Here is a 14,615-nt window from a genome sequence, read left to right as displayed (position 1 = left end):
GGAGGTTACAGAGAGGGAGGGGGGTAGGGCCATGGAGAAATTTGAAAAAGGGTGGGAGAAAGAGAGCAAATTGAGGGACTTCAGCTCCTCCAAAGTAAGGGGCGCAGGGAAGGTTGGGAACTTTAGCCCCCAGAATGGAGGGTGGGAGAGAAACCGGGGCAGAGGGGGAACTGTGGTTCAGTAAAGCTGGCCCTGGAAGGTGAGCTCGGGGGAGTGGAAGGTGACCCTGTGAAAGGGCTCAAATGTCAGGCCACACGGCGGGGCGGAGAGAAATGGGATCTTTTCCCGGGGTGGGGGGAGCGCAGGAGCAAACCGGGGCGAGGAGCGGCGAGCAGCTTTGGGCGCCCCTGCCCCAGCAAACCTCCCCCTCCCCCCGGGCACTCACCAGCTGCTCCAGACATTTGATGGTGTCCATGGTGGCGTTGAAGATCAGGGCGGTCAGGTTCTGCACCAGGGTCCGGGGCTTGGAGCTGAGGGGAGAACCGAGGGTGAATCGTCAACGGTTCAAACAGGCCCCGGGACACGGGTCCCCACTCTGGGCGCGCATACACACACACCCACTGACAGAGCAGGAAAGGCCCAGGCTCTGTCCCGGGCCTAGTGTGGAGTTAGCCTGATCCTCACACCCCCGGTGTGGGACTGAGCCCCACAAATTGAGCAGGAAAGGCCCAGGCTCCGTCCCAGGCCTCGTGCGGAGTTAGCCTGATCCTCACACCCCCGGTGTGGGACTGAGCCCCATATACGAGAACATAACAAACAGGAGCAGGAGTAGGCCAATCGGCCCCTCGAGCCTGCTCCACCATTCAATGAGATCATGGCCGACCTTCGACCTCAACTCCACTTTTCCGCCCTCTCCCCATATCCCTCGATTCCCTTAATATCCAAAACTCTATCGATCTCTGCCTTGAATATAAACGACTGAGCCTCTACAGCCCTCTGAGGCAGAGAATTCCAAAGATTCACCGTCCCCTGAGTGAAGACATTTCTCCTTATCTCAGTCTTAAATGGCTGACCCTTTATCCTGAGACTGTGACCCCTGGTTCTCGACTCTCCAGCCCAGGGGGGAAACATCCTGTCAAGCCCTGTAAGAATTTTCTCTTTCAATTGGATCACCTCTCATTCTTCTAAACTCGAGAATATCAGCCTCGTCTGCTCAATCTCACCTCAGTCGGACAATCGCCCCAGCCCAGGAATCAATCTGGTGAACCTTCGCTGCACCCCTGCAAGTACATCCTTCATTCGGTAAGGAGACCAAAGGAGCAGAAAAGACCCAGGCTTCATTCCCGGCCTGTGCTGGAGTTAGCCTGATCTCACGCAAGGCGTAGCACTGGGCCGCCCACACACAGCCAGAAGGGTCCATCCATTGTGCGAACCGAGGGAGCCCCGCTTGGAGTGAGTGGTCAGGGAACCTTACCCACTCTGGGTGCGTGAGGGAGTTTGGGGGTGAAACAGCCTGGGTTCCTGCTCCTGATCCCGGTTCAGTGACCCCTGGGTTAGGGAGAGGGGTGAATCAGCCCGGGTTCCTGCTCCTGATCCCTGTCCAGTGACCCCTGGGTTAGGGAGAGGGGTGAATCAGCCCGGGTTCCTGCTCCTGATCCCTGTCCAGTGACCCCTGGGTTAGGGAGAGGGGTGAATCAGCCCGGGTTCCTGCTCCTGATCCCTGTCCAGTGACCCCTGGGTTAGGGAGGGGGTGAATCAGCCCGGGTTCCTGCTCCTGATCCCTGTCCAGTGACCCCTGGGTTAGGGAGGGGGTGAATCAGCCCGGGTTCCCGCTCCTCATCCCTGTCCAGTGACCCCTGGGTTAGGGAGGGAGTGAATCATAGAAACATAAAAAATAGGTGCAGGAATAGGCCATTTGGCCCTTCAAGCCTGCACCACCATTCAATATGATCATGGCTGATCATGCAACTTCAGCACTTCATTCCTGCTTTCTCTCCATACCCCTTGATCCCTTTAGCCGTAAGGGCCACATTAACTCCTTTTTGAATATATCTAACAAACTGGCCTCAACAACTTTATGGTAGAGAAATCCACAGGTTCACAATTCTGAGTGAAGAAGTTTCTCCTAAATGGCTTACCCCTTATCCTTAGACGGTGACCCCTGGTTCTGGACTTCCCCAACATCCCGTCCAGTCCCGTCAGAATTTTATATGTTTCTATGAGATCCACACTCATTCTTCTAAATTCCAGTGTATATAAGCCTAGTCGATCCAGTCTTTCTTCATATGTCAGTCCTGTCATCCCAGGAATCAGTCTAGTGAATCTTCGCTGCACTCCCTCAATAGCAAGAATGTCCTTCCTCAGATTAGGAGACCAAAACTGTACACAATATTCAAGCTGTGGCCTCACCAAGGCCCTGTACAACTGCAGTAAGACCTCCCTGCTCCTGTACTCAAATCCTCTCGCTATGAAGGCCAACATACCATTTGCCGCCTTCACCGCCTGCTGTACCTGCATGCCAACTTTCAATGACTGATGTTCCATGACACCCAGGTCTCGTTGCATCTCCCCTTTTCCTAATTTGCCACCATTCAGATAATATTCTGCCTTCGTGGTTTCGCCACCGAAGTGGATAACCTCACATTTATCCACATTATACTGCATCTGCCATGCATTTGCCCACTCACCTAACCTGTCCAAGTCACCCTGCAGCCTCTTAGCATTCTCCTCACAGCTCACACTGCCACCCAGCTTAGTGTCATCTGCAAACTTGGAGATATTGCACTCAATTCCTTCATCTAAATCATTAATGTATATTGTAAATAGCTGGGGTCCCAGCACTGAGCCCTGCGGCACCCCACTAGTCACTGCCTGCCATTCTGAAAAGGACCTGTCTATTCCTACTCTCTGCCAACCAGTTCTCTATCCATGTCAGCACATTAACCCCAATACCATGTGCTTTAATTTTGCATACCAAATACACCACATGCACTGGTTCTCCCTTGTCCACTCTACTAGTTACATCCTCAAAAAATTCTAGAAGATTTGTCAAGCATGATTTCCCTTTCATAAATCCATGCTGACTTGGACCGATCCAGTCACTGTTTTCCAAATGCGCTGCTATTACATCTTTAATAATTGATTCCAATATTTTCCCCACTACCGATGTCAGGCTAACCGGTCTATAATTACCCGTTTTCTCTCCACTTTTTTTTTTTAAGTAGTGTTGCATTAGCTACCCTCCAGTCCACAGGAACTGATCCAGAGTCCATAGAAGGTTGGAAAATGACCACTATTTCTAGGGCCACTTCCTTAAGTACTCTGGGATGCAGACTATCAGGTCCTGGGGATTTATCAGCCTTCAATCCCATCAATTTCCCAACTAATAAAGGATTTCCTTCAGTTTCTCCTTCTCGCTAGACCCTCGGTCCCCTAGTATTTCCGGAAGGTTATTTGTGACTTCCTCAGTGAAGACAGAACCAAAGTATTTGTTCAATTGGTCTGCCATTTCTTTGTTCCCCATTATAAATTCACCTGATTCTGACTGCAAGGGACCTACATTTGTCTTCACTAATCTTTTTTTCTTCACATATCTATAGAAGCTTTTGCAGTCAGTTTTTTTGTTCCCAGCAAGCTTCTCTCATACTCTATTTTCCCATTCCTAATTAAACTCTTTGTCCGCCTCGACTGAATTGTAAATTTCTCCTGGTCCTTAGGTTTGCTGCTTTTTCTGGCCAATTTATATGCCTCTTCCTTGGTTTTAACACTATCCCTAATTTCCCTCGTTAGCCACGGTTGAGCCACCTTCCCCGTTTTATTTTTACGCCAGACAAGGATGTAAAATTGTTGAAGTTCATCCATGTGATCTTTAAATGTCTGCCATTGCCTATCCACCGTCAACCCTTGAAGTATCATTCACCGGTCTATCCTAGCCAATTCACGTCTCAGCCTGGGTTCCTGCTCCTGATCCCTGTCCAGTGACCCCTGGGTTAGGGAGGGTGTGAATCAGCCCGGGTTCCTGCTCCTGATCCCTGTCCAGTGACCCCTGGGTTAGGGAGGGGGGTGAATCAGCCCGGGTTCCTGCTCCTGATCCCTGTCCAGTGACCCCTGGGTTAGGGAGGGGGGTGAATCAGCCCGGGTTCCTGCTCCTGATCCCTGTCCAGTGACCCCTGGGTTAGGGAGGGGGGTGAATCAGCCCGGGTTCCTGCTCCTGATCCCTGTCCAGTGACCCCTGGGTTAGGGAGGGAGGTGAATCAGCCCGGGTTCCTGCTCCTGATCCCTGTCCAGTGACCCCTGGGTTAGGGAGGGGGTGAATCAGCCCGGGTTCCTGCTCCTGATCCCTGTCCAGTGACCCCTGGGTTAGGGAGGGGGGTGAATCAGCCCAGGTTCCTGCTTCTGATCCCTGTCCAGTGACCCCTGGGTTAGGGAGGGGGGTGAATCAGCCCGGGTTCCTGCTCCTGATCCCTGTCCAGTGACCCCTGGGTTAGGGAGGGGGGTGAATCAGCCCAGGTTCCTGCTTCTGATCCCTGTCCAGTGACCCCTGGGTTAGGGAGGGGGGTGAATCAGCCCGGGTTCCTGCTCCTGATCCCTGTCCAGTGAACTTTGGGTTAGGGAGGGTGGGGAGAGGACAGGGCTGGGGAATTGGTTGAATATCCCAGAGTCACATGTCGGAACTCACAGGGGGGGGGGGGAATACCAACACACCACCACCCTGGATGAGGGAGGGCAGGAGGTAACCTACCTCTGTCCGTTGGAGTGAAGGTAGAGACGTCTGTAGGCCTCAGTGACAGCGTCCTTCACGGCTGCCTCCTTCGACCAGACCAGGGGCAGCATCTGACACATTCCCAGCAGCGCTTGCGAGATGCCAAACTCCGAAATGACAACAAAGAACTGGATGGCCTCCTGTACCACTGGGAAGAGCAGGCAGACAGTAAATACACAAACCCCCATTGGCAGGACAGGCACACCAATGTCAGTGTTCGCTCTCAGGAAGTTACTGGGGCCCAGGAGAGCCAGCACGGGCCCGGCCCACACTGCGATATGTGTGCACACTAGGTCCGTGCAGCAGAGCTGGTCTCCAGTCGTCTTGGGTAATCCTTGCCACTGGACCAAGACCTAGCTCCGTCAAGCCCGTGTGGTGGCTGGTGTGCAACGGTCACCCCACGTTAAAAAAAATCCACGCACAGGTATCTCCCACCCTTCAGGATGTAGTTTGGGATCTGGAGTATTAGGTCCTTCATTGAAACACCCTTGAACTCATCCTTTTTTGGCGTGGAGGCAAGTCATCCTCGCTTCGAGGGACTGCCGATGATGGGTAGATTTGAGGGCCAATATCAGCGTTCTCTCTCAGGCCAACATCCCCAGCATCGTCATCATCAGCAGTCCCTCGAGTGAGGATAACATGCTGCCACAAGAGTTCACAGATGTTTCAACGAAGGACCCGATGCTCCAGTCCTGAACTCCAGTTGAGGGGGTGGAAGATGCCTGTGCGTGGATTGTTTTTAACGTGGGGTGACCGTTGCACACCAGCTCGACAGAGCTAGGTCTTGGTCCAGTGGCTAGGGTTACCCAAGGCGACTGGAGACCTGCTCTGCTGCACGGACCTAGTGCGCTCACATGTCGCAGTGTGGGATGCCCCTGGGCCCTCGGCTCTTCTGAGCCACGTACCCTCATTTGCTGCACCATCGCCCACAATGTTACAGGGCCCAGCACTCCAGCTCGATTTATAGCCACGACCTGCGGAGGTGTTCTCACACAGGTCGAGGCGGCCCATCGATGCACTGACCGCGCTCAGCCAGCTCCGATGGACGGGCCACGTGTCGGGCATGCGGACATAGACCCCCCCCCCTGAAACAAGCACTCTACGCCCGAGCTCCGTCACGGCAAGCGAGCTCCAGGAGGACAGAGAAAGCGCTACAAGGACACCCTCAAAGTCTCCTTGGATAAAATGGAACATCCCCACCTACTCTTGCGAATCCCCGGCCCAAGACGGCTCAAAGTGGAGGGGAAGCATTTGAGAAGACGCCGAACATCTTGACTCTCTTCGCCGGATGTGCACGCAAACAGCGGAAGGAGCGCAGGACAACCCAAGCACCCCCCCCCTGACCCCACCCACCTGTCCCTCCATCCACCGTCTGTCCTACCTGTGGCAGAGTTTGTCGGTCTCGCATCATAACAGGAGCAGGAGTAGGCCATACGGCCCCTCAAGCCAGTCAATAACATCACGGCTGATCTGATCATGGACTCAGCTCCACTTCCCTGCCCGCCCCCTTATCCCCTTATCGGTTAAGGAACTGTCTATCTCTGTCTTAAATATATTCAATGTCCCGGCTTCCACAGCTCTCTGAGGCAGCGAATTCCACAGATTTACAACCCTCTGAGAGAAGAAATTCCTCCTCATCTCAGTTTTAAATGGGCGGCCCCTTATTCTAAGACCATGCCCCCTAGTTCTAGTCTCCCCCATCAGTGGAAACATCCTCTCTGCATCCACCTTGTCGAGCTCCCTCAATCTTATACGTTTCGATAAGATCGCCTCTCATTCTTCTGAATTCCAATGAGTAGAGGCCCAACCTCCTCAACCTTTCCTCATAAGTCAACCCCCTCATCCCCGGAATCAACCGAGTGAACCTTCTCTGAACTGCCTCCAAAGCAACTATATCCTTCTTTAAATGCGGAGACCAACACTGTACACAGTAGTCTAGGTGTGGTCTCACCAATACCCTGTACAGTTGTAGCAAGACATCTCTGCTTTTATACTCATCTCCCTTGCAATCAAGGCCAAGTTTCCCTTGGCCTACCTGATCACTTGCTGGATTGGTATCAGTGTGGAAGCAAGTCATCCTCAACTCCGGAGGACTGTCTTAGAACACAGACCCCGACCCCTGACCCGCCCATTGCGGTCAACCTACCGGAGGAGTTTTTGGAGGTGAGGAACTTGCCGACAGTCTCGATGGCTCCCTCAATCGTCACCGCGAAGGTAAGCGTGTCCTTCAGGTACTGGACCAGAACCTCCTGCTTGGCCTGCTCGGAGGGCCCCGGCACATCCTTGGCCGGCTCGGGGGTTGGCAGGGGGTCCTCGGCCGACGGCTCACTGGGCTCGGCAGCCTGGGCCCCCTCCTGGGCTCCAGGTTCAGCTTCTGTCTCCTCTCCATCTGTGAAGCGAGAGCGGTTGCGTGAGATCGACAGCCCGACGTCCAGAGAGGGACTGCATTAGGCATCAGCCCCTGGCTCAGTGAGTAGCACTCTCGCCTTGGAGTCAAAAACCTTGTGGGTTCAAGTCCCCACTCCGGAGGCTTGAGCACAAAGGCGCAAGTTGACTGTCGGAGGGGCCGCACTGTCGGAATCTCCCCGCACCACAGGTCTACTCTCTCCCTAAACCATTAACATCACCCCACCATTGGCTCTCCTCCTCACCTTTGAAGCATGCCTCCATAGTTTTCAGCAGGTCCAACTCACGGGGACTCCCTTCACTTTCGGCATCATCCAGATCCTCCACAATGAACAGGCCTGTCCCTTTAAATCCCTCTATGGCCACCAATGTCAACCGGACAGCACGCCTGGAGAGAGATAAAAGCCGGAGTGTTACTGGGGAACAGTATTACAGCATTCCTGGAGAGAGAGTGGGGGAGGGGAAAGAGAGCGAGACAGAGAAACATGGAGTGTGACTCCAGAAGGGAACTTACTCACCCCCTCCCTCGCCAACTTGAGTTGCCATCAGATTACCAAAGATGTGCGATCATTCTCATTGGCCAATTGCAGGGCTGGTTGACACGACCTTTAACCCATACCCTCCCCCCCCCCCCCCCCCCCCCATGTCCGTACCTCACACACACACTATGCCGGGGTGTCGGGCTCCCCCCAGGGCTGTGACGGAGTGCGAGGCACAAGCTTGCTGTCGGTCCGGCCTTACAGCGAGCGCGCGGGACTCAGCCACGCCCACCAAGATTACGGACCATTTTACAGGGCAAAGGTCGTGTTGGCCAGGCCCCCGGCCCCACGAGCTCACACTCGCCTTTGTATCATCACGCGGCAATTGGTAACCCAGGACCCTTCCTTCTCCATACCCGACCATTAAAGGTCTCAAATAACCCAGGACCCTTCCTTCTCCATACCCGACCATTAAAGGTCTCAATAACCCAGGACCCTTCCTTCCCCATACCCGACCATTAAAGGTCTCAATAACCCAGGACCCTTCCTTCTCCATACCCGACCATTAAGGGTCTCAATAACCCAGGACCCTTCCTTCTCCATACCCGCCATTAAAGGTCTCAATAACCCAGGACCCTTCCTTCTCCATACCCGACCATTAAAGGTCTCAATAACCCAGGACCCTTCCTTCTCCATACCCGACCATTAAAGGTCTCAATAACCCAGGACCCTTCCTTCTCCATACCCGACCATTAAAGGTCTCAATAACCCAGGACCCTTCCTTCTCCATACCCGACCATTAAAGCCCCCCCCACCCCCCGTACTTGTATTTGGCCTCCTTCAGGAGCTCGCCGATCCGGCTGCCGACGCTCTCGGCCGACATATTGGGTCCAACGGCTTCTCTCTCTGACTCGGGCTCCTCCTCGCCCGCCAGCACATCTCGAATCGTCGACAGGAGCTCCGGCTGCATGGCCTCCCACTCCTCCCCGGGCTCCAACACCACGGCTAGGGGGTGAGGGGGGGGGGGGGGGGGGGAAAAAAGAGAGAGGGGCGGGGGGGGGGGGGGGGGGGGGGGGGGAAAAGAGAAGAGAGAGAAAGATAATGTTAGTTATATACCTTCTCAGATACACAGGACATTCTGAGGCGTTTCTCAGTTAATGAAGTATTCAGAAGGTAGTCACTGTTGTAATGTCGGCAAATACAATAAAATCCCATCAACAGTCAATGCACTGAAGGGTCCGGTTAATTCTGGTGTTAATTGTGGGGTGAATGTTGGCCCAGACAGGGAAACGGGGCCTGGGTTTAACATCCCCCTGAACAGGGAGACGGGGCCTGGGTTTAACATCGCCCTGAACAGGGAGACGGAGCCTGGGTTTAACGTCCCCCTGAACAGGGAGACGGGGCCTGGGTTTAACGTCCCCTGAACAGGGAGACGGGGCCTGGGTTTAACGTCCCCCTGAACAGGGAGACGGGGCCTGGGTTTAACATCCCCCTGAACAGGGAGACGGGGTCTGGGTTTAACATCCCCCTGAACAGGGAGACGGGGCCTGGGTTTAACCCTGAACAGGGAGACGGGGCCTGGGTTTAACATCCCCCTGAACAGGGAGACGGGGCCTGGGTTTAACATCCCCCTGAACAGGGAGACGGGGCCTGGGTTTAACATCGCCCTGATCAGGGAGACAGGGCCTGGGTTTAACATCGCCCTGATCAGGGAGATGGGGCCTGGGTTTAACATTCCTCCTGAACAGGGAGACAGGATCGCCCATAACGAGATCATGATGAAGGGATTATTACAAGTTGGGCGCTGTACATACCTGTACAGCCCTACCTGGTTACTCTAGACTTGACTACTCCAAATGCACCCCTGGCCGGCCTCCGACGTAAACTTGAGGTGATCCAAAACTCGGCATCCCGTGTCTTAACTCTCACCGAGTCCCGCTCACCCATCACTGTGCTCGCCGACCTACATTGCATCCCGGTTAAGTAACGCCTCGATTTCAAAATTCTCATCCATGTTTACAAATCGCTCCATGGCCCCTCGCCCCCTCACGTTCTCTGTAACCTCCTCCAGCCCCGACACCCCTCCCCATCTCTGTAACCTCCTCCAGTCCCTACACCCCCTCCCTATCTCTAACCTCCTCCAGCCCCTACACCCCTCCCTATCTCTGTAACCTCCTCCAGTCCCTACACCCCTCCCTATCTCTGTAACCTCCTCCAGCCCCTACATCCCTCCCTATCTCTGTAACCTTCTCCATGGCCCTACACTCCTCCCTATTTCTGTAACCTCCAGCCACCCACCTCCCCCCCCGCCCGAGATGTCTGCACTCCTCTAACTCTGCCCTCCTGACCATCCCCGATTATAATCGCTCCACCATCGGTGGCCGTGCCTTCTGTTGCCTGGGCCCCAAGCTCTGGAACTCCCGGCCTAAACCTCTCCGCCCCTCTATTTCTCTTTCATAGAAACATAGAAAATAGATGCAGGAGTAGGCCATTCGGCCCTTCTAGCCTGCACCGCCATTCAATGAGTTCATGGCTGAACATGCAACTTCAGTACCCCATTCCTGCTTTTTCACCATACCCCTTGATCCCCCGAGTAGTAAGGACTCCATCTAACTCCTTTTTGAATATATTTAGTGAATTGGCCTCAACAACTTTCTGTGGTAGAGAATTCCACAGGTTCACCACTCTCTGGGTGAAGAAATTCCTCCTCATCTCGGTCCTAAATGGCTTACCCCCTTATCCTCAGACTGTGTCCCCTGGTTCTGGACTTCCAACATTGGGAACATTCTTCCTGCATCTAATCTGGCTAACCCCGTCAGAATTTTAAACGTTTCTATGAGGTCCCCTCTCATTCTTCTGAACTCTAGTGAATACAAGCCCAGTTGATCCAGTCTTTCTTGATAGGTCAGTCCCGCCATCCCAGGAATCAGTCTGGTGAACCTTCGCTGCACTCCCTCAATAGCAAGAATGTCCTTCCTCAAGTTAGGAGACCAAAACTATACACAATACTCCAGGTGTGGCCTCACCAAGGCCCTGTACAACTGTAGCAACACCTCCCTGCCCCTGTACTCAAATCCCCTCGCTATGAAGGCCAACATGCCATTTGCTTTCTTAACCATCTGCTGTACCTGCATGCCAACCTTCAATGACTGATTTACCATGACACCCAGGTCTCGTTGCACCTCCCCTTTTCCTAATCTGTCACCATTCAGATAATAGTCTGTCTCTGTTTTTACCACCAAAGTGGATAACCTCACATTTATCCACATTATACTTCATCTGCCATGCATTTGCCCACTCACCTAACCTATCCAAGTCGCTCTGCAGCCTCATAGCATCCTCCTCGCAGCTCACACTGCCACCCAACTTAGTGTCATCCACAAATTTGGAGATACTACATTTAATCCCCTCGTCTAAATCATTAATATACAGTGTAAACAGCTGGGGCCCCAGCACAGAACCTTGCGGTATCCCACTAGTCACTGCCTGCCATTCTGAAAAGTACCCATTTACTCCTACTCTTTGCTTCCTGTCTGACAACCAGTTCTCAATCCACATCAGCACACTACCCCCAATCCCATGTGCTTTAACTTTGCACATTAATCTCTTGTGTGGGACCTTGTCAAAAGCCTTCTGAAAGTCCAAATATACCACATCAACTGGTTCTCCCTTGTCCACTCTACTGGAAACATCCTCAAAAAATTCCAGAAGATTTGTCAAGCATGATTTCCCTTTCACAAATCTATGCTGACTTGGACCTATCATATCACCTCTTTCCAAATGCACTGCTATGACATCCTTAATAATTGATTCCATCATTTTACCCACTACCGATGTCAGGCTGACCGGTCTATAATTCCCTGTTTTCTCTCTCCCTTCTTTTTTAAAAAGTGGGGTTACATTGGCTACCCTCCACTCCATAGGAACTGATCCAGAGTCTATGGAATGTTGGAAAATGACTGTCAATGCATCCACTATTTCCAAGGCCACCTCCTTAAGTACTCTGTGATGCAGTCCATCAGGCCCTGGGGATTTATCGGCCTTCAATCCCATCAATTTCCCCAACACAATTTCCCGACTAATAAGGATTTCCCTCAGTTCCTCCTCCTTACTAGACCCTCCGACCCCTTTGATATCCGGAAGGTTGTTTGTGTCCTCCTCAGTGAATACCGAACCAAAGTACTTGTTCAATTGGTCCGCCATTTCCTCCTTACAGACGCTCCTTAAAACCAACCGGTTTGACCAAGATTTCGATCATCTGCCGTCATTTCTTCTTATGTGGCTCGGTGTCAAATTGAGCTGTTTTGTCTTATAACACTGCTGTGAAGCGCCTTGGGACGTTTTACTATGTTAAAGGCACTATAGAAATGCACATGGTCATTGCTCCCCAGTTCAGCTCACCTGGTACCTGTCCCTTCTGTTCCTCTTTCATTTGGGTCAGTTTTAGAAGTTCCTTCTCATAGGCTGCATTCAAGTCACTGATGCTCAGCTGAAACAGGAATTAAATCACAACCAATTTAAACCTCCGAGACACTGTACCCTTGAAAACTGTCCCAGTATCGGCACCCGAGGGACCTGTACCCCAGTGAGTGTGTGGGACCAATACTCCAATGAGAGTCGGTGTGTGTGGGACCTATACCCCAGTGAGAGTCAGTGTGTGTGGGACCCGTACCCCAGTGAGAGTCGGTGTGTGTGGGACCTATACCCCAGTGAGAGTCAGTGTGTGTGGGACCCGTACCCCAGTGAGTCAGTGTGTGTGGGACCTGTACCCCAGTGAGAGTCAGTGTGTGTGGGACCCGTACCCCAGTGAGAGTCAGTGTGTGTGGGACCTGCACCCCAGTGAGAGTCAGTGTGTGTGGGACCTGTACCCCAGTGAGAGTCAGTGTGTGTGGGACCTGTACCCCAGTGAGAGTCAGTGTGTGGGACCCGTACTCCAGTGAGAGTCAGTGTGTGTGGGACCCGTACCCCAGTGAGAGTCAGTGTGTGTGGGACCTGTACCCCAGTGAGAGTCAGTGTGTGTGGGACCTGTACCCCAGAGAGAGTCAGTGTGTGTGGGACCCGTACCCCAGTGAGAGTCAGTGTGTGTGGGACCTGTACCCCAGTGAGAGTCAGTGTGTGTGGGACCTGTACCCCAGTGAGAGTCAGTGTGTGTGGGACCTGTACCCCAGTGAGAGTCAGTGTGTGTGGGACCCATACTCCTCGGGGGAAAGGATCACCGGCCCCTGACCTCCCTAGATACCTTCCAGGTGAATGGGTTGTTGGCCAAAATGGCAGCCAACAGTTGGATGGCGTTCTTGCAGACAATCACCGACTTGTCACATAGTCTTCCCGTCGCCAGGGTAACGAGCGCCTGGAACCGCTTCAGAGGGAGGGCCTAAAAGTAGGAAGGGAGAGAGAGTGCATGCCGTTACCATAATATCCTGCCCAAAGTACCGTCCTGTCATCATCATAGGCACTCCCTCGAAATCGAGGAAGACTTGCTTCCACTCTCCGAGTTCTCAGGTGGCTGAACAGCCCAATACGAGAACCACAGTCCCTGTCACAGGTGGGACAGACAGTGGTTGAGGGAAGGGGAGGGTGGGACTGGTTTGCCGCACGCTCCTTCCGCTGCCTGCGCTTGCTTTCTGCACGCTCTCGGCGACGAGACTCGAGATGCTCAGCGCACTCCCGGGCCACTTAGGGGCGGACTGGTCTTTGGGCCAGGGATTCCCAGGTATCAGTGGGGACGTTGCACTTTAGCAAGGAGGGCTTCCTTGAAGCATTTCCTCTGCCCGCCTGTGGCTCAGTTACCAGTTCAGAGTAGAGCGCTTGCTTTGGGAGTCTTGTGTCAGGCGTGCAGACGATGTGGCCCGCCCAGCAGAGCTGGTCGAGTGTGGTCAGTGCTTCAATGTCCGGTACCTCGGCGGCACTTTGGGCGGGCGGAGGGAGGCCTCGACCAAATTCGGCCCCTTGGTGTTTGAAACCCGCGGGGGACAAGTCTGACAGCCCTCAACGCACCCGAGCAACTCCCTCCCGCCCCCCACCCCCCCCCGGACCTCGCAGACACAAGAGCAGGAGCAGGCCATTCGGTCCTGCGAGCCTGCTCTGCCATTTAATACGATCATGGCTGAACCGATCATGGACTCAGCTCCACTTCCCTGCCCGCCCCCTTATCGGTTAAGAAACTGTCTACCTCCGCCTTAAATATATTCAATGTCCCGGCTTCCACAGCTCTCTGAGGCAGCGAGTTCCACAGATTTACAACTCTCAGAGAAGAAATTCCTCCTCATCTCAGTTTTAAATGGGCGGCCCCTTATTCTAAGACCATGCCCCCTAGTTCTAGTCTCCCCCATCAGTGGAAACATCCTCTCTGCATCCACCTTGTCGAGCCCCCCTCATAACCTTAAACGTTTCGATAAGATCACCTCTCATTCTCCTGAATTCCAATGAGTGGAGGCCCAACCTCCTCAACCTTTCCTCATAAGTCAACCCCCTCATCTCCGGAATCAACCGAGTGAACCTTCTCTGAACTGCCTCCAAAGCAAGTCTATCCTTTCGTAAATACGGAAACCAAAACTGCACGCAGTACTCCAGATGTGGCCTCACCAACACCCTGTATAACTGGAGCAAGACTTCCCTGCTTTTATACTCCATCCCCTTTGCAATAAAGGCCAAGATTCCATTGGCCTTCCTGATCACTTGCTGTACCTGCAGACTAACCTTTTGTGTTTCATGCACAAGTACCCCCCCCCCCCCTCCGCCACCGTCCCTTACCTTCTCCTGGACAATGTGGGTGAAAACCTGGACACAGCGGCTGCGCACGAAGGCGTGGACGTCGTGGAGGTGCAGCTGCAGCGTGTCGAGGAAGCGGTCCCGGGTCTCGCGGGAGGAGGCGTCCAGCTGGGAACCGCTCAGTACCCGCGTCAGCATCTCGCCCATGGTGGACAGCACCGCGTTCCGCAGGGTGTAGCTCTGCCGAGAGAGAGGGGTTTTCGGGGGGGGAGGGGGGGGGGGTGGAGAATGGTCAGAAGGGAGAGGCCAAAGGTTCA

At 53.6% G+C, this 14,615-nt stretch overlaps 1 protein-coding gene and 1 non-coding gene across 4 annotated transcripts in view; both read right to left on the bottom strand.

Moving 5' to 3' along the window:
• ncapd2 (non-SMC condensin I complex, subunit D2) overlaps positions 1–14,615 on the bottom strand; it is a 69,026-nt gene that overhangs the window by 34,729 nt on the left and 19,682 nt on the right. For all 3 annotated transcript variants that reach the window (XM_070870469.1, XM_070870470.1, XM_070870471.1), the window contains exons 8-15: positions 14,341–14,538; positions 12,827–12,961; positions 11,989–12,076; positions 8,412–8,592; positions 7,354–7,496; positions 6,849–7,091; positions 4,682–4,850; positions 386–470 (exon numbers count right to left, since the gene is read on the bottom strand). In XM_070870469.1, the coding sequence (XP_070726570.1) occupies positions 386–470; positions 4,682–4,850; positions 6,849–7,091; positions 7,354–7,496; positions 8,412–8,592; positions 11,989–12,076; positions 12,827–12,961; positions 14,341–14,538 (1,242 nt within the window). The remainder of the gene's footprint in view (positions 1–385; positions 471–4,681; positions 4,851–6,848; positions 7,092–7,353; positions 7,497–8,411; positions 8,593–11,988; positions 12,077–12,826; positions 12,962–14,340; positions 14,539–14,615) is intronic.
• Positions 7,649–7,970, bottom strand: LOC139242691 (small nucleolar RNA U85). Its single transcript, XR_011589326.1, has one exon. It is a non-coding gene; the product is annotated as a small nucleolar RNA U85 (small nucleolar RNA).

The sequence above is a fragment of the Pristiophorus japonicus genome, unplaced genomic scaffold, assembly GCF_044704955.1.
Source record: "Pristiophorus japonicus isolate sPriJap1 unplaced genomic scaffold, sPriJap1.hap1 HAP1_SCAFFOLD_144, whole genome shotgun sequence".
NCBI classification, from domain to species: domain Eukaryota; kingdom Metazoa; phylum Chordata; class Chondrichthyes; family Pristiophoridae; genus Pristiophorus; species Pristiophorus japonicus.
Note: the sequence above shows the minus strand (reverse complement) of the source record. Positions and strands in the feature narration are given on the sequence as shown.